Source organism: Salvelinus namaycush, chromosome 23, assembly GCF_016432855.1.
Source record: "Salvelinus namaycush isolate Seneca chromosome 23, SaNama_1.0, whole genome shotgun sequence".
Classification (NCBI taxonomy): Eukaryota; Metazoa; Chordata; class Actinopteri; order Salmoniformes; family Salmonidae; genus Salvelinus; species Salvelinus namaycush.
In genome coordinates, this window is record NC_052329.1 from 3597562 (window position 1) to 3620798 (window position 23237).

Consider the following 23237-nt stretch of genomic DNA (forward strand, 5'->3'; position numbering starts at 1 on the left):
CTTCAATAACATCACCCTCACAGGCTTTCTCCAATTACCCCCCAATTACCTGCTCCCCAAGTTATCCTCCAATAACAAGTTCCAATTAACCTCGTCCTGCCCCTCCCTCCCTACAAGCACCCCCTGGTGGCTGTGTGCTTGTTTTTTAGCCGGGGGCTCATTTCTCCCTATATCAGCAGCTCCCCTTCTCTCCTCTTCCTCTCCCTCTTTGACTCTGACACTCTCTGCAGGAGATGCCATACTGAGACATTCATCCTCTCTCTCTCTCTCTCTGTCTGTCTGTCTGTCTGTCTGTCTCACCAGGATAAGATTTACTGTTGCTAGGTAGGGAGGAGGTAGAACAAGGTTTTGTGTGTCAATCGCTGTTTTTTCACGTATGGTTACAGGTATCTGTGGTGTATGGTGTATATCTTCACTGATGGCACTTTTTGTTATTATCATTCTGTCTACAGAGTGTTCTGTCTGCAAGGTCTTGGTTTGGTCTCTCTCCAACAGGTGACAGAACTCTCCCAGTCTTCGGACTTGTCTCTCTCCAGGTGATGAGCCTGTGTGGCTGGCTGTGGCTGCTCTACTGTCTCCATGTCCCTGGGTCTGTCTGTGGTCTCGATGGAGTTGGAGAGGGAGCTTGTCGGCTGGTAGCTAAGCCCGTATCCGGCACTGTTTATCGGGCAGGAGATGTGGTCATTGGGGGCCTGTTCCCCATCCATGTGGAAGCCCCTCTGCCAGAGCAGGAGTTCAGGAGCATTAAGGGAAATTCTACCTGTACAATGTATGCAGCTTGTGTGATAACAGATTTTTGTCATTGTGTTTTCACTTGAATGTAATGTGTATTAAGTTACCTCCTATCTTTCCGTTTCTTCCTTTCTTCTGTCTGTCAGTTTCAAACAGCGTGCTTACCGTTGGCTCCAGACTATGATCTTTGCTGTGGAGGAGATTAACCGTGACCCAGCCCTCCTGCCTAACCTCACCCTGGGGTTCCTGGCTGCTGACACATGCCGGTCAGAGGGCACCACCCTGGGGGCAGCCCTAGCCATGGTGACCGGAAAAGAGGCCTCCGTGGTGGGCACAGAGTGTGGCACAACCCCCGAGGTTCCCGTCATCATCGGGGATGCCCGCTCCTCAGCTTCCATCGTGGTGGCACAGACCCTCGGGCCGTTTGATTTACCCATGGTGAGGCAGGGGTTGGATTACAGGTTGGGAAGAGATGATGACTCTTTTCACATTACATTTCAATCTCTTTCTAGATTTCTCTCCCTTTAACGTTTACTTTCCTTCTCCCTCTGCTCTCTGTCTCTCACAAATTATAATTATCCTTGACTCTCGCTCTCTCTCTCTCTCTCTCTCTCTGTCTCTCACTGTCGAACTCACTCACTCTCTGTCTCTCTCTCTCTCTCTCTCTCTCTCTCTCTCTCTCTCTCTCTCTCTCTCTCTCTCTCTCTCTCTCTCTCTCTCACTCTGTTCTCTCCCAGGTGAGTTACTTAGCCACCTGTACGTGTTTGAGTGACAACTGGAGGTACCCCTCGTTCTTCCGGACTGTACCCAGCGATGCCTTCCAGGCTCGGGGCATGGCCAAGCTGCTGCGTCTGCTGAGATGGGTGTGGGTCGGGCTAGTGTCAGAGGATGATGACTATGGCAAGTTTGGGGTTCAGCTGCTTCTCCAAGAGCTCCAGGGATCTGGGGTGTGTGTCGCCTACTCTGAGGTCCTCCCCAAGGTACGACCTCACTCTGATGATCTGACAGTAAACTCTCTCTTTTGCTCTATCTTTCTCTCTCTCTTTCACTCTGACTCTCTCTTCTAATCTAATAGAAACGCTCTCTCTGATTTTTTCTGACTCTCTTCCCTTTCTCTCACTGATGGTCATCCCCAAGGTTCCGTCTAAGAGACAGATCAGGCACATTGCGGACACCATCAGAGGATCTACTGCCAGAGTGGTGGTGGCATTTGTAGGATTCACGGGTCATTCAGGGGTGAGTAGTTACCAGTCAGAGTATTGTTAATGATTTGTAACACAGCTGTAGCAGTGTCCTTGTGTCTTACCATGTCTTGATGCCCTTTATAGACACAATAATGTCCTAATTGATAATCATGCATTTCAGCTTGACTATCTTGATCTTTTTAACGATTTCATTCTCCAGGCCCTGATGGAAGAGGTTGTCCGCCAGAACATTACAGATAAGCAGTGGATTGCCTCAGAGGCCTGGGTCACCTACTCAACTATCGCCGCCCCGAAAAACCTGCAATCTCTTGCCGGGACAATCGGTTTTGCCCTGAAGAAAGCTGATATTCTCGGCCTGGGGCCTTTCCTAACACGCCTCCATCCAGACGGGGACTACCAGAAGTTCGACCCATTCCTGAGGGAATTGTGGGAAGAGATGTTTGGGTGTTCTCTGGGGGTTGACCTCAGCGTGACGCTGTCGTCCAGGCGACAGTGTACTGGGTCAGAGGTCATACGTGAGGGAGACTTTACACCTAAATCTCTGTTTTTTGTCCTGATTCCCAATGTTATCTCAGTAAAATGAAGTGTCAATCCTAGGTGAGGGGGAGAGCCAGTATGCTGACGTGTCTCAGCTGAGAGCCAGCTATAATGTGTACAAGGCTGTGTACGCCATCGCCTACGCCATACAGGATATGGTGGCCTGTCGACCAGGGGACGGAGTCTTTAATGGTGGACAGTGCCCTGATATCAGGAAGCTTCAGCCCAGCCAGGTGAGAATAACATGTTGATCTGTTTTCAAGTTAACAACACTAATGTTTCCAGTCAGGATACAGTGAAACACTTTGTAAGGTTTGAGTTCTAAAGAACAAAAGCCACAACTGGTTCTAACTCTTAATCCTGTTCCAATGCCCTTTTCTCTTTGAGATTGTTCATTATCTGAGGGGAGTGAACTTCAGTACTCCTGTGGGGGAATCTTTCCACTTCGACATGAATGGTGATCCGCCTGCCTCTTATGACATCATCAACTGGCATGTGACCCCCGAGGGGACGGCAGAGTTTGTCCAGGTCGGACAGTTTCTGTCCTCTGAGGGATCGGACGACCAGTTCCACATCGACATGGATAAAGTGGTGTGGGGTGGGGGCAGCGGAGATGAGGTGAGAACTGTTCAGGTTAGTTTCATTGAGGCAGAGAGGAGTGTGTGTGTGTGTGTGTGTGCGTGTGCGTGTGTGAGTGATAGAGAGAGATTTATTGAGTTCATCACCCTGAGGCAGACATACAGAAAAGAGAAAGACATAAAGAAGACCGAATAAATAACAGGGGAATGTTATCTCAGACAGAAAGTCAACATGACACTGAACGGTATTTTTTTTAACTAGGCAAGTCAGTTAAGAACATATTCTCATTTACAATGACGGCCTACCCCAGCCAAACCCGGAAGACACTCTGAATCACAGCCACATGTGATACAGCTTGGATTCGAACCAGGGACTGTAGTGACACCTCTTGCACTGATATGCAGTGCCTTAGAACGCTGAGCCACTCAGGGGGAACATGATACTGAATTTGAGATATTTGTGTGGTCATATTCCTGACATAGTCCCCAGAGGGGCCCAACAAGCCTGCCTGCCTGTGTAATAATGATGATAACAGCAATGATGATGATGATGATGATGACATCGTCCTCTCCCCTCTCTGGTAGGTCCCTGTGTCTGTATGCAGTGCTGACTGTCCCCCTGGTACCAGGCATGCGGTACAGAAGGGGAAGCCTGAGTGCTGCTTTGACTGTCTGTCCTGCGCTGAGGGAGAGATTAGCAACACAACAGGTAGACTATCTAGGGTTCTGATTACAACTCATATTTTTCCTCAACCCTGATTGGTCCTGATTTGGACTCCTCATTCTTCTTCCTTCTCTATCAGGGTCAGTTGAGTGTATTAGGTGTCCAGAGCGGTTCTGGTCCAACCCTGATCGTACGGCCTGCATCCCCCAGCTGGTGGACTTCCTCTCCTACAGCGACACCATGGGCGTCATCCTGTCTGTCATCTCAGTTTCCGGGGCAACACTGACAGCCGGTGCCCTGGCCACCTTCCTCTACCACCGTCACACGGCCCTGGTGAGTTGAATCATATGATCATATATAGAGGTTCTGGACAGAGATGAGATTGTGTCATATAAGGATGTGATTTCTGACATCACTCAGTCTAATTTATCTTTCTCTGTCTCGTTCCAGGTGAAAGCCAACAACTCTGAGCTCAGCTTCCTGCTCCTGCTGTCACTCAAGCTCTGCTTCCTGTGTGCGCTGGTTTTCATTGGCCGGCCGAAGCCTTGGACGTGCATGCTGAGACACACCCTGTTTGGTATAAGCTTTGTTTTCTGCATCTCCTGTCTGCTCAGCAGGACTGTGGTGGTGCTGGTGGCCTTCAGGGCCACTCTGCCTGGAGAGAACCTGATGAGATACTTCAGCCCCACCCAGCAGAGGATGGGTATCTCACTCTGCACACTCATCCAGGTGAACATCTAGTTTTTACTATATTCTATTGGAATGTAATTGTTTCCTTCATTGAGCATATTATTTGTTATTATGGTGATCGTGCTTGGGTTTTCCTTCCACCTCTTTTCCCTTCCACAGGTGTTGATCTGTGTACTGTGGCTGGCCTTAGCTCCACCCCGACCTGCTGAGAGGGGGGACAGAGAGGGTCGGGGGCCGAGGGTCGTCCTGGAGTGTGAGGTGGGCTCTGTGGTTGGCTTCTCTCTGGTGCTGGGCTACATCGGCCTGCTGGCCTCCCTCTGTCTCCTCTTAGCCTTCCTGGCCAGGAAACTCCCAGACAACTTCAACGAGGCCAAGCTCATCACCTTCAGCATGCTGATCTTCTGTGCCGTGTGGATCTCCTTCATCCCTGCCTACGTCAGCTCTCCTGGGAAGTACACAGTAGCTGTAGAGATCTTTGCCATCCTGGCCTCCAGCTTTGGGCTGCTGTTCTGTCTGTTTGCTCCAAAGTGTTACATCATCCTTCTGAGACCAGAGAGAAACACCAAGAAACACATGATGTCCAAATAGAAACCACCAAGAAACACATGATGTCCAATTAGAAACCACCAAGAAACACATTATGTCCAATTAGGAACCACCAAGAAACACATGATGTCCAATTAGAAACCATCAAGAAACACATGATGTCCAATTAGAAACCACCAAGAAACACATGATGTCCAATTAGAAACCACCAAGAAACACATGATGTCCAATTAGAAACCACCAAGAAACACATGATGTCCAATTAGAAACCACCAAGAAACACATGATGACCAATTAGAAACCACCAAGAAACACATGATGTCCAAATAGAAACCACCAAGAAACACATGATGTCCAATTAGAAACCACCAAGAAACACATGATGTCCAATTAGAAACCACCAAGAAACACATGATGTCCAATTAGAAACCACCAAGAAACACATGATGTCCAAATAGAAACCACCAAGAAACACATGATGTCCAATTAGAAACCACCAAGAAACACATGATGTCCAATTAGAAACCACCAAGAAACACATGATGTCCAATTAGAAACCACCAAGAGACACATGATGTCCAATTAGAAACCACCAAGAAACACATGATGTCCAATTAGAAACCACCAAGAAACACATGATGTCCAATTAGAAACCACCAAGAAACACATGATGTCCAATTAGAAACCACCAAGAAACACATGATGTCCAATTAGAAACCACCAAGAAACACATGATATCCAATTAGAAACCACCAAGAAACACATCCTGTCCAATTAGAAACCACCAAGAAACACATGATGTCCAATTAGAATCCACCAAAAAACATATGATGGACAAATATTATCTTAAACATACTCATATCGTGATTTAGGGCTCGTTGATATTCATTTCAACAGGGGAATGTCAATTCTGTTTGGAAACATTCATTTCCTGCTATACCTTCACTTTATTACTTTGTTAATATTAGTATGTGTTCTTATAATGTGTCAGAATGAAACACGTCTATATGAACAATACCAATAAAGATTACGTAGTGTCTACTCATGCTGGAAGAGTTAGTATTGAGTCTGACAGTCTGACAGCACTTACAGACCCCCTACATATGATTCCTTCGTCACCCAGTCAGTGTGTGCGTGTGTGTGTGTGCGTATGAGTGTGTGTATCCCTCATCGTATACCAAAATGAAAACAGAAACATTCCACTGTCTGCTTACCCACTGTGGTCCCCTCTCCACTCCCCATCACTCCCTCTTTATACCCAAGAAGACTCAAGGCTGTAATCGCTGCCAAAAGTGCTTCAACAAAGTACTGAGTTAAGGGCCTGAAAATTATGTAAATGTGATAGTTCAGTTTTTTTGAAATATAAATTTGCAAACATTTCTAAAAACCTCTTTTTGCTTTGTCATTGTGGGGTATTGTGTGTAGATTTACGAGGGGGGATAACGATTTAGTCATTTTTAGAATAAGGCTGGAACCTAACAAAATTTGGAAAAAGTCAAGGGGTCTGAATAGTTTCCGAATGCACTGTATGTTCTCATATTTGGAGAGTTGCTGGATGGCATTGGAAACCCATGTATTTGTGACAGAAGATATTCAGCCTTTTGTGGAACAACATGAACTGCTTTGGAGGCACACAGTTGCAGGGAATGACAAACACATTTAATGTAGACCTTATTCGGATTGTGTTCTTGAAGTTTTGTCAGGACGGAACTGTTTTTGCCGTACGTGTGCAAGCCATCTGTGGCTAGACTGATGCAGTTTATTGTCATCAAGAAACTTGAACAAGGCATTGGCAAAGGTCAGTGAATCAGCAGCTGGAATAATTATTATTCCTCCAAATGTGCTTATGATTTGAAAGAGTTTATTGCTGTGGTGTTTTGTCAGAACACCCAGTTGCTTCTCAGTCGTGACATCAGTACTTTCATCAGTAATCAATGAGTAAGACTCCCGATGTCCTTTATTGGTTCCTCATGCACTGCAGGCCCTGTAACTGCATTTATGAGTGCTGTGCATTTTCTTTCTGTGAATATTGATTCCTTTGTTTTCAATGTCTTCAACAAAACATCCCAGGTGATCTAGAGTTGCAATGCTGGAGTGGCATTGGATGCGTGTCCATCACATCCTCCAGTGTCACACTTCCGCTTCTGCGGTGAAAGATGGCAGAGCTAGAGCGGTGTTTGTCAGACCATGAGACATCCCGAAAATCGGTCTTCTCAGGTAAACGTCTGTAGCGTCCATTCGGTTTGACCTAAAAAACTACAACTTCTTGGAAAGAGGTGTCTCTCACGAACACGTTGGTGTTCTCCGTTTTGCTCTACGACCCCCCACAAGTATCAGGAGACTCATCTGAAGCCGGTACCGTCGACTTGCTAACTTCTGCTTCTTATAAAAAAAAATTGAGTTGAGTGTCCCTTTTGTTATTAATGCATGTGTTATTCAATGCGTTTCTATGGGCTATAGTAGTAAAGGCCAAAATCAATATTTTATCAATACATTTGTTATATATTTTTTTATACCTAAAGGGGTCCTACATTTTTTTAACCTTTAACGAGTCACCAACCCGGATCCGGGATCACCCCCCACTCCCCCCCCACTGAGTAGCATAGCTAGCATAGCGTCACAAGTAAATTGTAGCATCTAAATATCATTAAATCACAAGTCCAAGACACCAGATGAAAGATACAGATCTTGTGAATAAAGCCACCATTTCAGATTTTTAAAATGTTTTACAGGGAAGACACAATATGTAAATCTATTAGCTAACCACGTTAGCATAAGACACAATTTTTTTACTCCAACAGTTTTTTCCTGCGTCAGTAGCTATCACTAATTCGACTAAATAAAAATATATATAGCCACTAACCAAGAAACAACTTCATAAGATGACAGTCTGATAACATATTTATGGTATAGCATAGTTTTTTTTTGAAAAATGTGCATTTTTCAGGTATAAATCACAGTTCTACATTGCAGCTGCAATCTGAAATAGTGCTGACGCAGCCAGAACAATTACAGAGACCAACGTCATATAACTAATTACTTATCTTAAAACATTTCAGAAAAATACACAGCGTACAGATATTGAAAGCCCAACATCTGGTGAATCCAAACAATATTTCAGATTTATTAAATGTTTTATAGCGAAAACAAAATGTAGCGCTAAATTAGCATAGCCACGCCAGCCAGAACCAGCTGGGCGCCCCCGACCAGTTCACATGCACGACAGATATATGAAATAACATCGTAAATTGGGTCTTACTATTGCTGATCTTTCATCAGAATGTTGGTCAAGGTGTCCTTAGTCCTGATGAGTCGTTCAATCCATTCATAATGGCAACTTTCCCTCTTCATTTAGCATATGTACTGGTCGACTGGCCAAAGTAAAAAAAGTCACAGAACGGAACACGGCAAAACTCCCGAAAAAATTCAAATAATCTGATTAAACTATATTGAAAAAACATACATTAAGATGATATGGTCACATGTATCAAACAAACTTCGAGACGGAGATAGTTTTCATCCGTAACGGCAGCAAAACAGTAGACAATCGCACCTCCAAATAGCGCGAATCAGAGAACCGGAAGTTGTCGGTCACGCCAAAGAAATAGGTCTTATTTCACGTCAGTACAAGGTAAACAAAAAATTTCTCCTCTGACGTCCTCTTGACACCCAGAGGAAGACGAATGAAGTGTGTTTCGGGTCATAGGTGGCGTGACCATATATAGGCAGAGCGTTGAAGCGAGCATACACATCTTGCATTCTTCTTCTTGGTCAGGGAAAGTGCTGTCAAATGACTTCTGTTTAACTCAGAGACAAAATTGAAACGGTTTTAGAAACTATAGATTGTTTTCTATCCAATGGTATTAATTATATGCATATAGTAAGAGCAATAATTGAATAAGAGGCAGTTTAATCTGTAGAGGAAATTATGCTAATGCGAAAACAGCACCCCCTATAGTGGCAAGAAGTTTAAATCAAATAGCTAAATGACCCATAGTATGACTATCTTTAAAAAAAATTATGTCAGTTTAGAACAGCAAACGCCTTAGATTCTGAAGAATTAACAGTGTTATTCCCATATGTAGTTCCTGTGTCAAACGATGTCCTGGCATTAGAAAACGAAGCAGCATTTCTCTTGTGTTTCTCCATTTGTGAATGAGAAATAAGATCTGGGTGGTGGGCTTGGATTTCTGATTTGCCTACAGGAAGCTTTTCTGTCATCTCCTGGGATGCTCTGAATTCATTGCATTATACCCTGTCCTCTTTCCCAGTCTTTGCTGTATTTTCAGCCATATTTTGCCCATTTACCTGGCATTCTGACGGTAGAATTGTGTCTAGCCAGTAAGCTAGCATATCCAATCGGTTCCTCTGTCCTCAACTCTGCTCCACAGCACATCGCTCTCTCTCTCTCTCCTCTGACTTCAACTTTCTGGCAAATGTTAGTTAGCTAGCTACATACCCAGAGAGAAAGCACATTGTTCGTTCCTCTCTTCATGTTCTCTGGAACTGTTGGATGATAATTTCTCAGTTTCTCTCCCTTGCTGTGTTGGCTGTAGTGATTGGTAGGACTGGGAGTGTTTAGGAAACATTTTTGTAGCTAGCTAGTGTTGGTTGTTGAATCTCACGTCACTTGTCACGACGTGCTGGTCTCCTCGCACTGACGTGACTCATCTGCCTGCATCAGCTGCAGCGCTCTCTGTCTCAGTAGTACACACACACACGCCACTCTGTACCATCCCAATGACTGTATATGAAACTCCCTTCACACCACTCAACTTGGAAGTAGCCCACAAACCCACAAGCCGCGACCGATACATTGTCAACCGTGACATAATGTTCAAAAGTAGCCCAATTTAGCAGTAAAACTGAGGACATGGCAACCCTGGCATGTTTAAAAAATAAATATATTATTTCACCTTTATCTTGGCCACGTCGCAGTTGTAAATGAGAACTTGTTCTCAACTAGTCTACGTGGTTAAAAAAAGCAAAGCAGTGCTACACAAACAACAACACAGAGTTACACACCGAATAAACAAACATAGGTCAATAATACAACAGAAAAAGTCTATATACAATGTGTGCAAATGAGGTAGGAATAGGGAGGTAAGGCAATAAATAGGCAGTAGTGGCGAAATAATTACAATATGGAAATTAAACATTGGAGTGATAGATGTGCAGAAGATGTAGAGATACTAGGGTGCAAAGGAGCAAAATAAATAACAGTATGGGGATGGGGTAGTTGGATGGGCATTTTACAGATGAGCTATGTACAGATGCAGTGATCTGTGAGCTGCTCTGACAGCTGGTGCTTAAAGCTAGTGAGGGAGATATGAGTCTCCAGCTTCAGTGATTTTTTGCAGTTCTTTCCAGTCATTGATTGGCAGCAGAGAACTGGAAGGAAAGGCGGCCGAAGGAGGAATTGGCTTTGGGGGTGACCAGTGAAATATAACTGCTGGAGCGCGTGCTGCAGGTGGGTGCTGCTATGGTGACCAGTGAGCTGAGATAAGGCGGGGCTTTACCTAGCAAGACTTATAGATGACCTGGAGCCAGTGGGTTTGGCGACGAATATGAAGCGAGGGCCAGCCAACGAGAGCATACGGGTCGCAGTGGTGGGTAGAATATGGGGCTTTGGTGACAAAACGGATGGCACCGTGATAGACTGCATCCAATTTGCTGAGTAGTGTTGGAGGCTATTTTGTAAATGACATCGCCGAAGTCAAGGATCGGTAGGATAGTCAGTCTTACGAGGGAATGTTTGGTAGCATCAGTGAAAAATGATTTGTTGCGAAATAGGAAGCCGATTCTAGATTTAATTTTGGATAGGAGATGCTTAATGTCAGTCTGGATGGAGATTTTACAGTCTAACCAGACACCAATGTATTTGTAGTTGTCCACATATTTTAAGTCAGAACCGTCCAGAGTTGTGATGCTGGAGGGGGCAGCAATCGGTTGAAAAGCATGCATTTAGTTTTACTTGCATTTAAGAGCAGTTGGAGGCCACGGAAGGAGAGTTGTATGTCATTGAAGCTCGTCTGGAGGTTAGTTAACCTCTTGATGCTAGGGGTCAGATACATATTTTTTTTTTTATAACGTTCCCAAGGTAAACGGACTATTTCTCAGGTCCAGATCGTAGAATATGCATATAATTTACAGATTAGGATAGAAAACACTCCAAAGTTTCCAAAACTGTCAAAAATATTGTCTGTGAGTATAACAAAACTGATTCTGCAGGCGAAAACCTGAGAAAATCTAACCCAGAAGTGATTATTATTATTTTTTTAATCTGTGTTTCCTCGCCCGTCTTTCTTCCATTTAAAGGGGTATCAACCAGATTCATTTTCCAATGGCTTCCTCAGGCTGTGACCAGGCTTTAGACATAGTTTCAGGCTTTTATTTTGAAAAATGAGCGAGATTTTTCAAAACTAGTCAGGTGTCCTCTGATTAGTTCCTGCGAGCAAGAGGGGGAGCTCTCCATTTTCTTTCTCTCTTTTATTGAATAGGTTACGGTCCGTTTGAAATATTATTGATTATGTTTGTTAAAAACAACCTGAGGAATGATTATAAAAAACATTTGACATGTTTCTACGACCATTACGGATACTTTTTGGAATTTTCGTCGAACGGAACGAGGCTTTGGTTTTCTGAACATAACGCGCAACCCAAATGGCGTTTTTTTGTTATAAAAGTAATATTTATCGAACAAAAATAACATTTATTGTGTAACTGGGAGTCTCGTGAGTGCAAACATCCGAAGATTATCAAAGGTAAGCGATTAATTTTATTGCTTTCTGACTTTCGTGACCAAGCTAACCAAGCTAATATAAGGCTAACTTTTCTAGCATTGATTGATACACTCACAAAGCTTGGATTGCTTTCGCTGAAAGGCATATTTTCTAAATCTGACACGATAGGTGGATTAACAACAAGCTAAGCTGTGTTTTGGTAAATTTAACTTGTGATTGCATGATTATAAATATTTTTTGTAATATTTTTGAATCTGATACGTTTGGGAATTTTCTTCTGCCTTTCAGGACCGGAACGAGGCTGTAGTTTTCTGAACATAACACGCAACCCAATTGGCGTTTTGTTGTTATAAAAGTAATATTTATCGAACAAAAATAACATTTATTGTGTAACTGGGAGTCTCGTGAGTGCAAACATCCGAAGATTATCAAAGGTAAGCGATTAATTGTATTGCTTTTCTGACTTTCGTGACCATGATAATTTGGGGCTAACTGTTCTAGCATTGATTGATACATTCATAAAAGCTTAGATTTCTTTCGCTGTAAAGCATATTTTCAAAATCTGACACGATAGGTGGATTAACAACAAGCTAAGCTGTGTTTTGGTATATGTCAGTTGTGATTGCATGATTATAAATATTTTTTGTAATATTTTGCGCCCTGCAATTCAGCGGTTGTTTAGGAACATGATCCCGCTAAAGGGATCCGTAGCGCAGAGAAGTTAACACAGTGTCCAAAGAAGGGCCAGAAGTATCCAGAATGGTGTTGTTAGCGTAGAGGTGGATCAGAGAATCACCAGCAGGAAGAGCGACATCATTGATGTATACATAGAAAAATGTCGGCCCGAGAATTGAACCCTGTGGCACCCCCATAGAGACTGCCAGAGGTCCGGACAACAGGCCCTCCGATTTGACACACTGAGAAGTAGTTGGTGAACCAGGTGAGGCAGACATTTGAGAAACCAAGGCTGTTGAGTCTGCCGATAAGAATGTGGCGATTGACAGAGTCGAAAGCCTTGGCCAGTTCGATGAATACGGCTGCACAGTATTGTCTCTTATCGATGGCGGTTATGATATCGTTTAGGACCTTGAGCGTGGCTGAGGTGCACCCATGACCAGCTCTGAAACCAGATTGCATAGCGGAGAAGGTACGGTGGGATTCAAAATGGTCGGTGATCTGTTTGTTAACTTGGCTTTCGAAGACCTTAGAAAGGCAGGGTAGAATAGATATACTGTAGGTCTGTAGCAGTTTGGGTCTAGATTGTCTCCCCCTTTGAAGAAGGGGATGACCGTGGCAGCTTTCCAATCTTTGGGGATCTCAGATGAAACGAAAGAGAGGTTTAACCTCTCTAGGGTACGTGAGACGGTATTGTCACACCTCTTCAACAGCCAGTGAAACTGCAGGGCGCCAAATTCAAAACAACAGAAATAATTAAATAATTAAAATTCCTCAAGCATACATGTATTTTACACCATTTTAAAGATCCACTTGTTTTAAATCCAGCCACAGTGTTCGATTTCAAAGAGGCTTTACGACGAAAGCAAACCAAACAATTATGTTAGGTGAGTGCCTATTCACAGAATAACACAGCCATTTTTCCAGCCAAAGATAGGATTCACAAAAAGCAGAAATATAGATAAAATGAATCACTAACCTTTGATGATCTTCATCAGATGACACTCATAGGACTTCATGTTACACAATACATGTATGTTTTGTTCGGTAAAGTTCCTATTTATATCCAAAAATCTGAGTTTACATTGGCGCCTTACGTTCAGAAGTTCCAAAACATCCTTTGATTTTGCAGAGAGCCACATCAATTTACAGGAATACTCATAATAAACATTGCTAAAAGATACAACTGTTATGCATGGAATTTTAGATGCACTTTTCCTTAACTTCTTTGATATAGGGGGCAGCATTTTCACTTTTGGATGAATTGCGTGCCCATAGTGAACTGCCTCCTACTCTGTCCCAGATGCTAATATATGCATATTATATACTATTGGATAGAAAACACTCTGAAGTTTCTAAAACTGTTTGAATTATGTCTGTGAGTATAACAGAACTCATATGGCAGTTTAAAACCTGAGAAAAAATCCAAACAGGAAGCGAGAATTCTGAGAAGGGTCGATGTTAAAGTCATCGCCTATTCAATTCCCTGTAATATATGGCTCTGTTTGCACTTCCTACGCCTTCCACTAGATGTCAACAGTCTGTAGAACGCTGAATGCGGCCTCTAGTGTGATGTGGGGCCGGATGGGAGGTGTTTCAGTCACTGGTCTGGCAGATTCCCAGTTCTTTCTCACGCGCTTTCCTCATGATATCGCCTTGCATTCCATTACTTATACAGACATGAAGAAATGCTCCGATTGGAACGTTATTGGATATATATGATAACAACATACTGAATATTGATTCTCTACTAAGTTTGACCAGTTTATTCGACTTGTAATATAACTTTTAGAAGTTTTCGTCCGACGTTTGCCTGCATCTGCGAGAGCGTTTGGACACGTGTACTACACATGCTAGCAAAAGTAGCTAATTGAACATAAGTAATGGACATTATCGAACAAAACAACGATTTATTGTGGAACTAGGATTCCTGGCAGTGCATTCTGATGAACATAATCAAAGGTAAGGGAAAATTTATGATGTAATTTCGTATTTCTGTTGACTCCAACATGGCGGAGAAATGTTGTTAAATCTGAGCGCTGTCTCAGATTATTGCATGGTGTGCTTTTTACGTAAAGTTTTTTTAAAAATCTGACACAGCGGTTGCATTAAGAACAAGTGTATCTTTAATTCTGTGGATAACATGTATCTTTCATCAAAGTTTATGATGAGTATTTCTGTTATTTGACGTGGCTCTGCAATTACTCCGGATATTTTGAAGGCATTTCTGAACATGGCGCCAATGTAAACCAAGATTTGTGGATATAAATATGCACATTATCGAACAAAACATAAATGTATTGTGTAACATGATGTCCTATGAGTGTCATCTGATGAAGATCATCAAAGGTTAGTGATTCATTTTATCTCTATTTCTGCTTTTTGATACTACTATCTTTTGCTGGGAAAATGGCTGTGTTTTTCTGTGGCTATGTACTGAGCTAACATAATTGTTTGGTGTGCTTTCCCCGTAAATCCTTTTTGGAATCAGACATGTTGGCTGGATTCACAACGTGTGTAGCTTTAATTTGGTGTCTTTCAAGTGTGATTTCATGAAAGATTGATTTTTATAGTAATATATTTGAATTTGGCGCGCTACATTTTTTCAGGATTTTGGCCAAGTGGGATGCTACCATTCCACCTATCCCAGAGAAGTTAATGCAACAGCTGTGTCAGATTTCAAAAAAGCTTTACGGAAAAAGCAAACCATACAATAATCTGAGTTGGCGCTCAGAGCCCAATCAAGACACAAATATATCCGCCATATTATGCAGTCAACAGAAGTCAGAAATAACATTATAAAACATTCACTTACCTTTGATGAGCTTCATCAGAATGCACTCCCAGGAATACCAGTTCCACAATAAATGTTTGTTTTGTTCGATAATGTCCATCAATTATGTCCAAATTCCTCCTTGTTGTTCTAGCGTTCAGTACACTTTCAAACTCACGACGCGCGGGCAAGTTCAGCGGAAAGTATGGGTTAAAAAAGTTATATTACAGTCCGTAAAAATATGACAAACGAACTATTGAATCAATCTTTAGGATGTTTTTAACATAATTCTTCAATAATGTTCCAACCGGAGTATTCCTTTGTCTTCAGAAGTGCGATGGAACAGAGATCGCTCTCACGTGAAGGCGCATGGTCAGCGCATATTCAGGTCATGATAGACCTCCCCTCTCCTTCGGCCCCACTTCACAGTAGAAGCATCAGACAAGGTTCTAAAGACTGTTGACATCTAGTGGAAGTCTTAGGAAGTGCAACATTACCAATATCCCACTGTATCTTCAATAGGAGCTGAGTTGAAAATCGACCAACCTCAGATTTCCCAATTCCTGGTTGGATTTTTTCTCAGGTTTTTGCCTGCCATGTGTTTTCTATCCAAATATACTCATACTTCGCATATTCTAGCTTTTATGGCTTTGTAGCAGGCCGTTTACTCTGGGCATGCATTTCATTCGGACGTGAATATACTGCCCACTACCCCAAAGAAGTTAACAGGCTGGTAATAGGGGTTGCAACAATTTCGGGGGATAATTTTAGAAACAGAGGGTCCAGATTGTCTAGCCGGCTGATTGGTGGGGGTCCAGATTTTGCAGTTCTTTCAAAACATCAGCTATCTGGATTTGGGTGAAGGAGAAATGGGGGAGGCTTGGGCAAGTTGCTGTGGGAGGTGCAGGGCTGTTGACCGGGGTAGGGGTAGCCAGGTGGAAAGCATTGCCAGCCGTAGAAAAATGTTTATTGAAATTCTCAATTATCACGGATTTATCGGTGGTGACTGTGTTTCCTAGCCTCAGTGCAGTGGGCATCGGGGAGGAGGTGCTCTTATTCTCATTGGACTTTACAGTGTCCCAGAACTTTTGGGAGTTTGTGCTAAAGGATGCAAATTTCTGTTTGAAAAAGCTAGTCTTTGCTTTCTTAACTGGTTCCTAACATCCCTGAAAAGTTGCATATCGCGGGGCTATTCACGCAGGATGTTTTTGTGCTGGTCAAGGGAGGTCAGGTCTGGAGTGAACCAAGGGCTATATCTGTTCCTGATTCTAATTTTTGATTGGGACATGCTTATTTAAGTTGTTGAGGATAGCACTTTTAAAGAATAACAAGGCATCCTCTGCTGACGAAATGAGGGCAATATCCTTCCAGGATACCCGGGCCAGGCCGATCAGAAAGGCCTGCTCACTGAAGTGTTTTGGGGAGAGTTTGACAGTGAAGAGGGGTGGTGTTTGACCTCAGACCCATTATGGACGCAGGCAATGAGGCAGTGATTGCTAAGATCCTGGTTGAAGACAGCAGAGGTGTATTTGGAGGGCAGGTTGGTTAGGATGATATCTATGAGGGTGCCCGTGTTTACGGCTTTGGGGTTGTACCTGGTAGGTTCATTGATCATTTGTGTGAGATTGAGGGCATCAAGCTTTGATTGAACGATTGCCGGGGTGTTAAGCATGTCCCTATTTAGGTCACCTAACAGCACAATCTCTGAAGATAGATGGGGGGGCAATCAATTCACATATGGTGTCCAGGGCACAGCTGTGGGCAGAAGGTGGTCTATAGCAAGCGGCAACGGTGAGAGACTTGTTTTTAGAGAGGTGGATTTTTTAAAGTAGAAGCTCAAATTGTTCTGGTCTGTGCCCTGGCATGCAGTCACCAAAGAGCTACAGTATGTGTCTGCACTGGAGTCTGTCACGAACCGCCTCAAAGCCCGTAACAAAAGGGAGACAACGTGGAGATAAGGAGTAACAAAATATATTTATTAAATAAAGTAACCTAAATGCAATAAACAATGGTGTGTGTAATCAGTAATCAGTAGTGTAAGTGAGTGTTTTGGCATGCATGAATGTGATAATGCAATGTGTTGAAAGGTGCTAAAGCAAACAACCAAAAAGTCACAAAAAGCCACAACAAAATCTATCAAGGTGTCTGCATGGAGAGAGTCTCCTCCATGAATGGGGAAGTGGTGTATTTATCCTGGGAGACACCGGGCCCAGGTGTTTCCCATGTAGCTGACGACCCTCCCAACTCCGCCCACCGACATCCTAATAAGGAAACAAGAACAAAGAGAGAATACGGCAGACAGAGTGGGAGGGTCGTCACATCCCCCCCCATAAAACCGGGGACCAACAAGGACCCCGGAACAACATACCAGCCTCTGCGTCCCAAAATAGATGAGGGGTTACGTGCACACTTCCAATTTGCCCCAGCCAACCTCCTCCTCCCCAGACCTCAGCAACCTTTGCGCATGGGAAGCAATATTTAAGAGGAAAGAAGACTCCCCAGACCTCAGCAACCTTAGTCCATAGGAAGCAACATTTAAGAGGAAAGACTCCCCAGACCTCAGCAATCTTAATGCATAGGAAGCAATTTTTAAGAGGAAAGAAGAATACAAGACCAGGAGGGAACAGACAGGAAAGACAGAACCTGACAATACAAACATTCAGGAACAGGGCGCACGAGAGAGCGCATCAGCAATCACGTTTTCAGTCCCCCGAATGTGCCGCACATCGAGATGGAATGATTGTAAAAATAAACACCATCTCATTATCCTCTGGTTCGGACACATCATGGACCTCAAAAAAGTGAGAGGGTTATGGTCGGTGTAGACCACAATAGGTACTACCCCCGACCCGACATACACTTCGAAGTGTTGTAGCGCCCAGATGAGTGCTAGCGCTTCCTTTTCAATAACCGAATAGTTCAACTGATAATCGTTAAACTTTTTGGAAAAGAAACTAACAGGCCTCTCAACCCCGGACACATCTGCTTGCAGCAAAACTGCACCTGCTCCCACATGACTAGCATCCACCTGCAAGGTAAATGACAAATCCACGCGAGGAGCAGCCAGCACCGGAGTTGAGGTAAGCAACCTCTTTGCATCTTCAAAAGCGTGTTGACAACGAGTAGACCAAACGTAAACAGCCTTTGCTTTCAGCATATCTGTCAAGGGAGCGACCACAGTAGAGAAGTTATTACAAAAACTACGGTAATAACCAATCATGCCCAAGAAACGCATCAGTTCCTTTTTAGTAGTTGGTGGTGGAAAAGCATCAATAGCTACCACTTTAGCCCGAACCGGACGCACCTCACCCTGCCCAACCACCTTTCCAAGGTATGTAACGGTCGCCTGAGCAAACTCACATTTAGCCAGATTGATCGTGAGGCGACCCGCAGCCAGACGTTCGAACAAGGCTTGAATACGGGACAGATGTTCTTCCCAAGTATCTGCATATATCACTACATCGTCCAAATAAACAGCGCACCCGGTCAAACCGGCGACAACCCTGTTCATAAGTCGCTGAAAAGTGGCAGGTGCATTACGCAGACCGAAACTCATTACCGAATACGAGTACAGACCAAAGGGTGTAATAAAGGCAGAGATTTCACGTGCCCTAGTCGTCAGTGGCACCTGCCAATAGCCTTTTAACAGGTCAAATTTGCTCACAAACCTAGCTGCTCCGACTTGATCAACGCAATCCTCCATCCGAGGAAGAGGAAATGAATCTGGCTTAGTGACACTGTTGACCTTACGGTAGTCCGTACAAAATCTGTTTGTTCCATCTGGTTTTCTGACCAAGATACAGGGAGAAACCCAACTGGAGAAAGAAGGCTCTGCTATCTTACTCTCCAGCATGTACCTGACCTCAGCATCCAGACAACGCAGTTTCTCTGAAGAAACTCTATAGAACCGCTGACGAATGGGGGCAGCATCTCCAATGTCAATATCATGTTCTATTAAGTTTGTACGTGTAGGTGTATCAGAAAACAATCCTGGAAATTTCCGAATCAGACCAACCATCTCTTTCCTCCCATCCACAGGTAGGTGAGTGAGAAGACTGTCTAAAATATCCATTGTCTCTGAATTTTTCAATCTACCCCACAATATACAATCGTCAGGACCAGGCATATCTTCCTCCTCATGCACAGATCTAGCATGACAAAAACCCAAGGAAACAACGGTATCAGCCAAAAGAACAGGTTTACCATCCTCTGTAGACTCCCACTGTTCATTCTCAGAGGAACGTGCATAATAGGGTTTTAACAAGTTCACATGGCACAGCTGGTGTGCTTTTCTCCGTTCTGGAGTGGCAACTAGATAATTTTGCTCAGTGTACTGGCGCACCACTGTATATGGACCTTGAAACTTGGCTTGAAAAGGAGAACCAACAATTGGCAACAGAGCAAGAACCTGGTCACCCGGACTATAGTGACGAGGCTCAGCTCGGCGATCAAATATGCCCTTCATCCTCTCCTGTGAAGATGATAACTTCTCTTTAGCCATTTCACCAGCGGCGTACAGGCGTCGCCGGAAATCACACACATACGATAACAGGGACTGAGGAGGCTCGGGAGACTTCCAGTCATCCTGGAGAACAGATAAAAGTCCACGCACCCTATGTCCAAACACCAGGTCATTTGGACTGAAACCCGTGCTCTCCTGTGAAACCTCCCTAGCGGCTAACAGTAACCAAGGCAACCCCTCCTCCCAATCATTATCCATCTCAGTACAATAAGCTCTCAACAAAGACTTGAGTGTTTGATGGAAACGTTCCAGTGCTCCTTGACTTTGCGCGTGATAGGCGCTAGACAAATTGTGTTTAATATGGAGCTGTTGGAGAACCTGACCAAACAGATTAGAGGTGAAATTAGATCCTTGATCACTCTGAATGACCTTAGGTATTCCAAACATTGAGAGAAACTGAGTCAAAGCTTTTAACACAGACTTAGTCGTGATAGATCGGAGAGGATAGGCAGCAGGAAACCTAGTGGTCTGACACATCACAGTGAACAGGTAACTACTACCCTTTTTAGAACGAGGCAGAGGACCCACACAGTCAATAATCAGATACTCAAAAGGCTGGCTGAGTACAGGAATAGGAAACAATGGTACCGGCTTAATAGCTTGATTAGGTTTACCAGTTAATTGACAGGTGTGACAAGTTCTGATAAAATCAGAAACATCCCTCTTTAATCTAGGCCAAAAGAAATGTCTTAATATGCGATTGTAGGTTTTCCTCACCCCCATATGTCCAGCAACGTCGTTGTGAGAAGTGTCCAACACCAACTTACGAAGCTTAATTGGTACAACAACCTGACTAATTGCCTCCCCCAGAAAACAACTACCATGAGACACCCACTTTCTCATCAGGACATCCTCTTGGAGAAAATAGCCATGGGCGACATCTCCCAACTGTTCCACAGGCACAATTTGGTCACGCAACTCTTCTAATGTGGAGTCATCCCGTTGCACATTGATTAGATCTGAGCGGGTTACAGATAACGGGATTACAGGGAAAACAGTGACATATTTCTTTGTATTATTATTAGTCGGCGCAGTGACCAGTTCACCACGGCTCATAGAACGTGTCACTGCACACGCAGAGAACACCTCTGGGAAACTCTGTACACTCTCATCAGGAATCCCAACAAATGACGGCTTAGTGGAAACCACTAGAGATGGAAACACGACAGGCCATACACGATCACCAGCCAAGTTATTCCCAAGGATAACGTCGATACCCTCAATAGGCAACGAAGGACGCACCCCCACAACAACTTCACCCTTCACCAGCCCACAATCCAACATCAGTTTATGCAATGGAACTGACAGAGTGTTCAAACCTATTCCCCTAATTAGAACACTATTCCCTGAATCAGTCTCGGCAGAAAAGGGTAACACAGACTCCAACACAAATGATTCAGAGGCACCTGTGTCTCTCAGGATCTTCACTGGCACTAGGTCCTTACTTCTTAACATAGACACAAAACCTTCTGTAATGAAAGGTAAATAGTCTGGTGTCAGTAAATTTTGGTGTCAGTGGCACCTTCCCCAAAATGTAGGTTTTGGGGAAGCTCCGTATCTCATCTCTCTTCTGTGGTGCTCAGGGTGATTGTTATTTATTGGGTTGTGGTCTGGTGTGCTCAGCAGAGGGGAAGAGTGAGATTTTTTTTTTGTAACTATGGCGTCTTATGTAGATGAGTTCATTCGCTTTCCATCAGAGGAATTGTTAGAATTAGGTACTAAAGAACAGCTTTTGAAGGTCGCTGAACACTACAAGGTTGAAATTAGTGATAAACGTCTAAAGAATTCTATTAGGTTGATATTGAAGGCCAATCTGATGGAGAGTGGTATTCTTGAAGTTACCACTGGGCCAGCCTCTGCTGAGGAGTTATCTCCCCGTAACGTTACAATGGCCATTCCATCGGTTAGTCCTAGTAGTCTTCTTTTTGAACAGCAGAAAGAACTGCTTCTGTTACAGCTAGAGTATGATCGGCAGCATGATCGTGAGAAGCTAGAGTATGATCGGCAGCATGATCGTGAGAAGTATGAAAAGGAATTAGATATGGAGCATGCTAAAATCAAGTTGCAACAATAACGGATAGAGTTGGTTAGGGAAGGAAAGATTTCAGGGGAGAGTTTGTTCTGGGAAGGTGACCCAGATGTACCTAGGGGTCGTTCCTCTTTTGGTCGTGCCCCGGACACAGTTGATATTGTTGGGAACTTACGGTTATTGCCTCAGTTTAATGAAAAGGACCCTGAGACATTCTTTTCGTTGTTTGAGTGTGTTGCTGACGCTAGGAGTTGGACTGATTTTGACCGCACCTTAATGTTGCAGTGTGTGCTGACTGGTAAAGCGCAAGAAGCATTTTCAGCTCTTAGTGTACACGACAGTGCCAGTTATGATAAGGTTAAAACGGCTGTGTTACAAATTTATGAATTGGTCCCTGAGGCTTACCGCCAACGATTTAGAACTTTAAAAAAGGATGATAAACAGACTCATGTTGAGTTTGCGCGACAATTATCTTTACAGTTTAATCGCTGGTGTTCGGCCTCTGAAGTTGTGACTCTCCAAGGGCTGTGTGATCTGATTATGTTAGAGCAATTTAAGGACACAATCCCTGATCGTATTGCCACATATATTAACGAACGAAAAGTAAAGAATGTCGCTGAAGCTGCGGTTTTGGCGGATGAGTATGTGTTGACTCACAAAAGTGTCTTTGCAGAGCCCCGTATTCGGAATGAGTGGGGGCGTTCGGATAGATTTGGGCTTCGATCACCGAGACACTTTGGTTCACGGGCAGAGTTCAATTCAACAAGGGTTGAGCCTGACTCCCGTGGAAAAGCTGACTTTGGACAAGAGTGTCACTACTGTCAAGGTTCAGGTCATTGGAAAAACGAATGTCCACTTCTCAGATCAAAGGGTGCTTATGCTAAATCTAAGCCTACCGCGTTAGCTGCGCCTGTTCTACATCAGTTCACTCATGACTCATTGCCTCAGGTCCAGGAGCATGTGAAAGTACATATTGATCCAGACTATTTACCTTTCATTACGGAAGGTTTTGTGTCTATGTTAGGAAGTAAGGACCTAGTGCCAGTGAAGATCCTGAGAGACACAGGTGCCTCTGAATCATTTGTGTTGGAGTCTGTGTTACCCTTTTCTGCCGAGACTGATTCAGGGAATAGTGTTCTAATTAGGGGAATAGGTTTGAACACTCTGTCAGTTCCATTGCATAAACTGATGTTGGATTGTGGGCTGGTGAAGGGTGAAGTTGTTGTGGGGGTGCGTCCTTCGTTGCCTATTGAGGGTATCGACATTATCCTTGGGAATAACTTGGCTGGTGATCGTGTATGGCCTGTCGTGTTTCCATCTCTAGTGGTTTCCACTAAGCCGTCATTTGTTGGGATTCCTGATGAGAGTGTACAGAGTTTCCCAGAGGTGTTCTCTGCGTGTGCAGTGACACGTTCTATGAGCCGTGGCGAACTGGTCACTGCGCCGACTAATAATAATACAAAGAAGTATGTCACTGTTTTCCCTGTAATCCCGTTATCTGTAACCCGCTCAGATCTAATCAATGTGCAACGGGATGACTCCA

General features: G+C 43.7%; 1 protein-coding gene across 1 annotated transcript; it reads left to right on the forward strand.

Moving 5' to 3' along the window:
• The first annotated feature begins 539 nt into the window (after window positions 1-539).
• On the forward strand, window positions 540-4994 carry LOC120018875 (extracellular calcium-sensing receptor-like). The gene is made up of 11 exons (XM_038962094.1): window positions 540-769; window positions 879-1170; window positions 1470-1712; window positions 1870-1968; window positions 2137-2452; window positions 2535-2707; window positions 2862-3092; window positions 3638-3761; window positions 3856-4049; window positions 4167-4445; window positions 4566-4994. Exons 1-11 carry the CDS (start codon window positions 540-542, stop codon window positions 4992-4994), a joined length of 2610 nt encoding a protein of 869 aa, XP_038818022.1.
• The last annotated feature ends 18243 nt before the right edge of the window (window positions 4995-23237 follow it).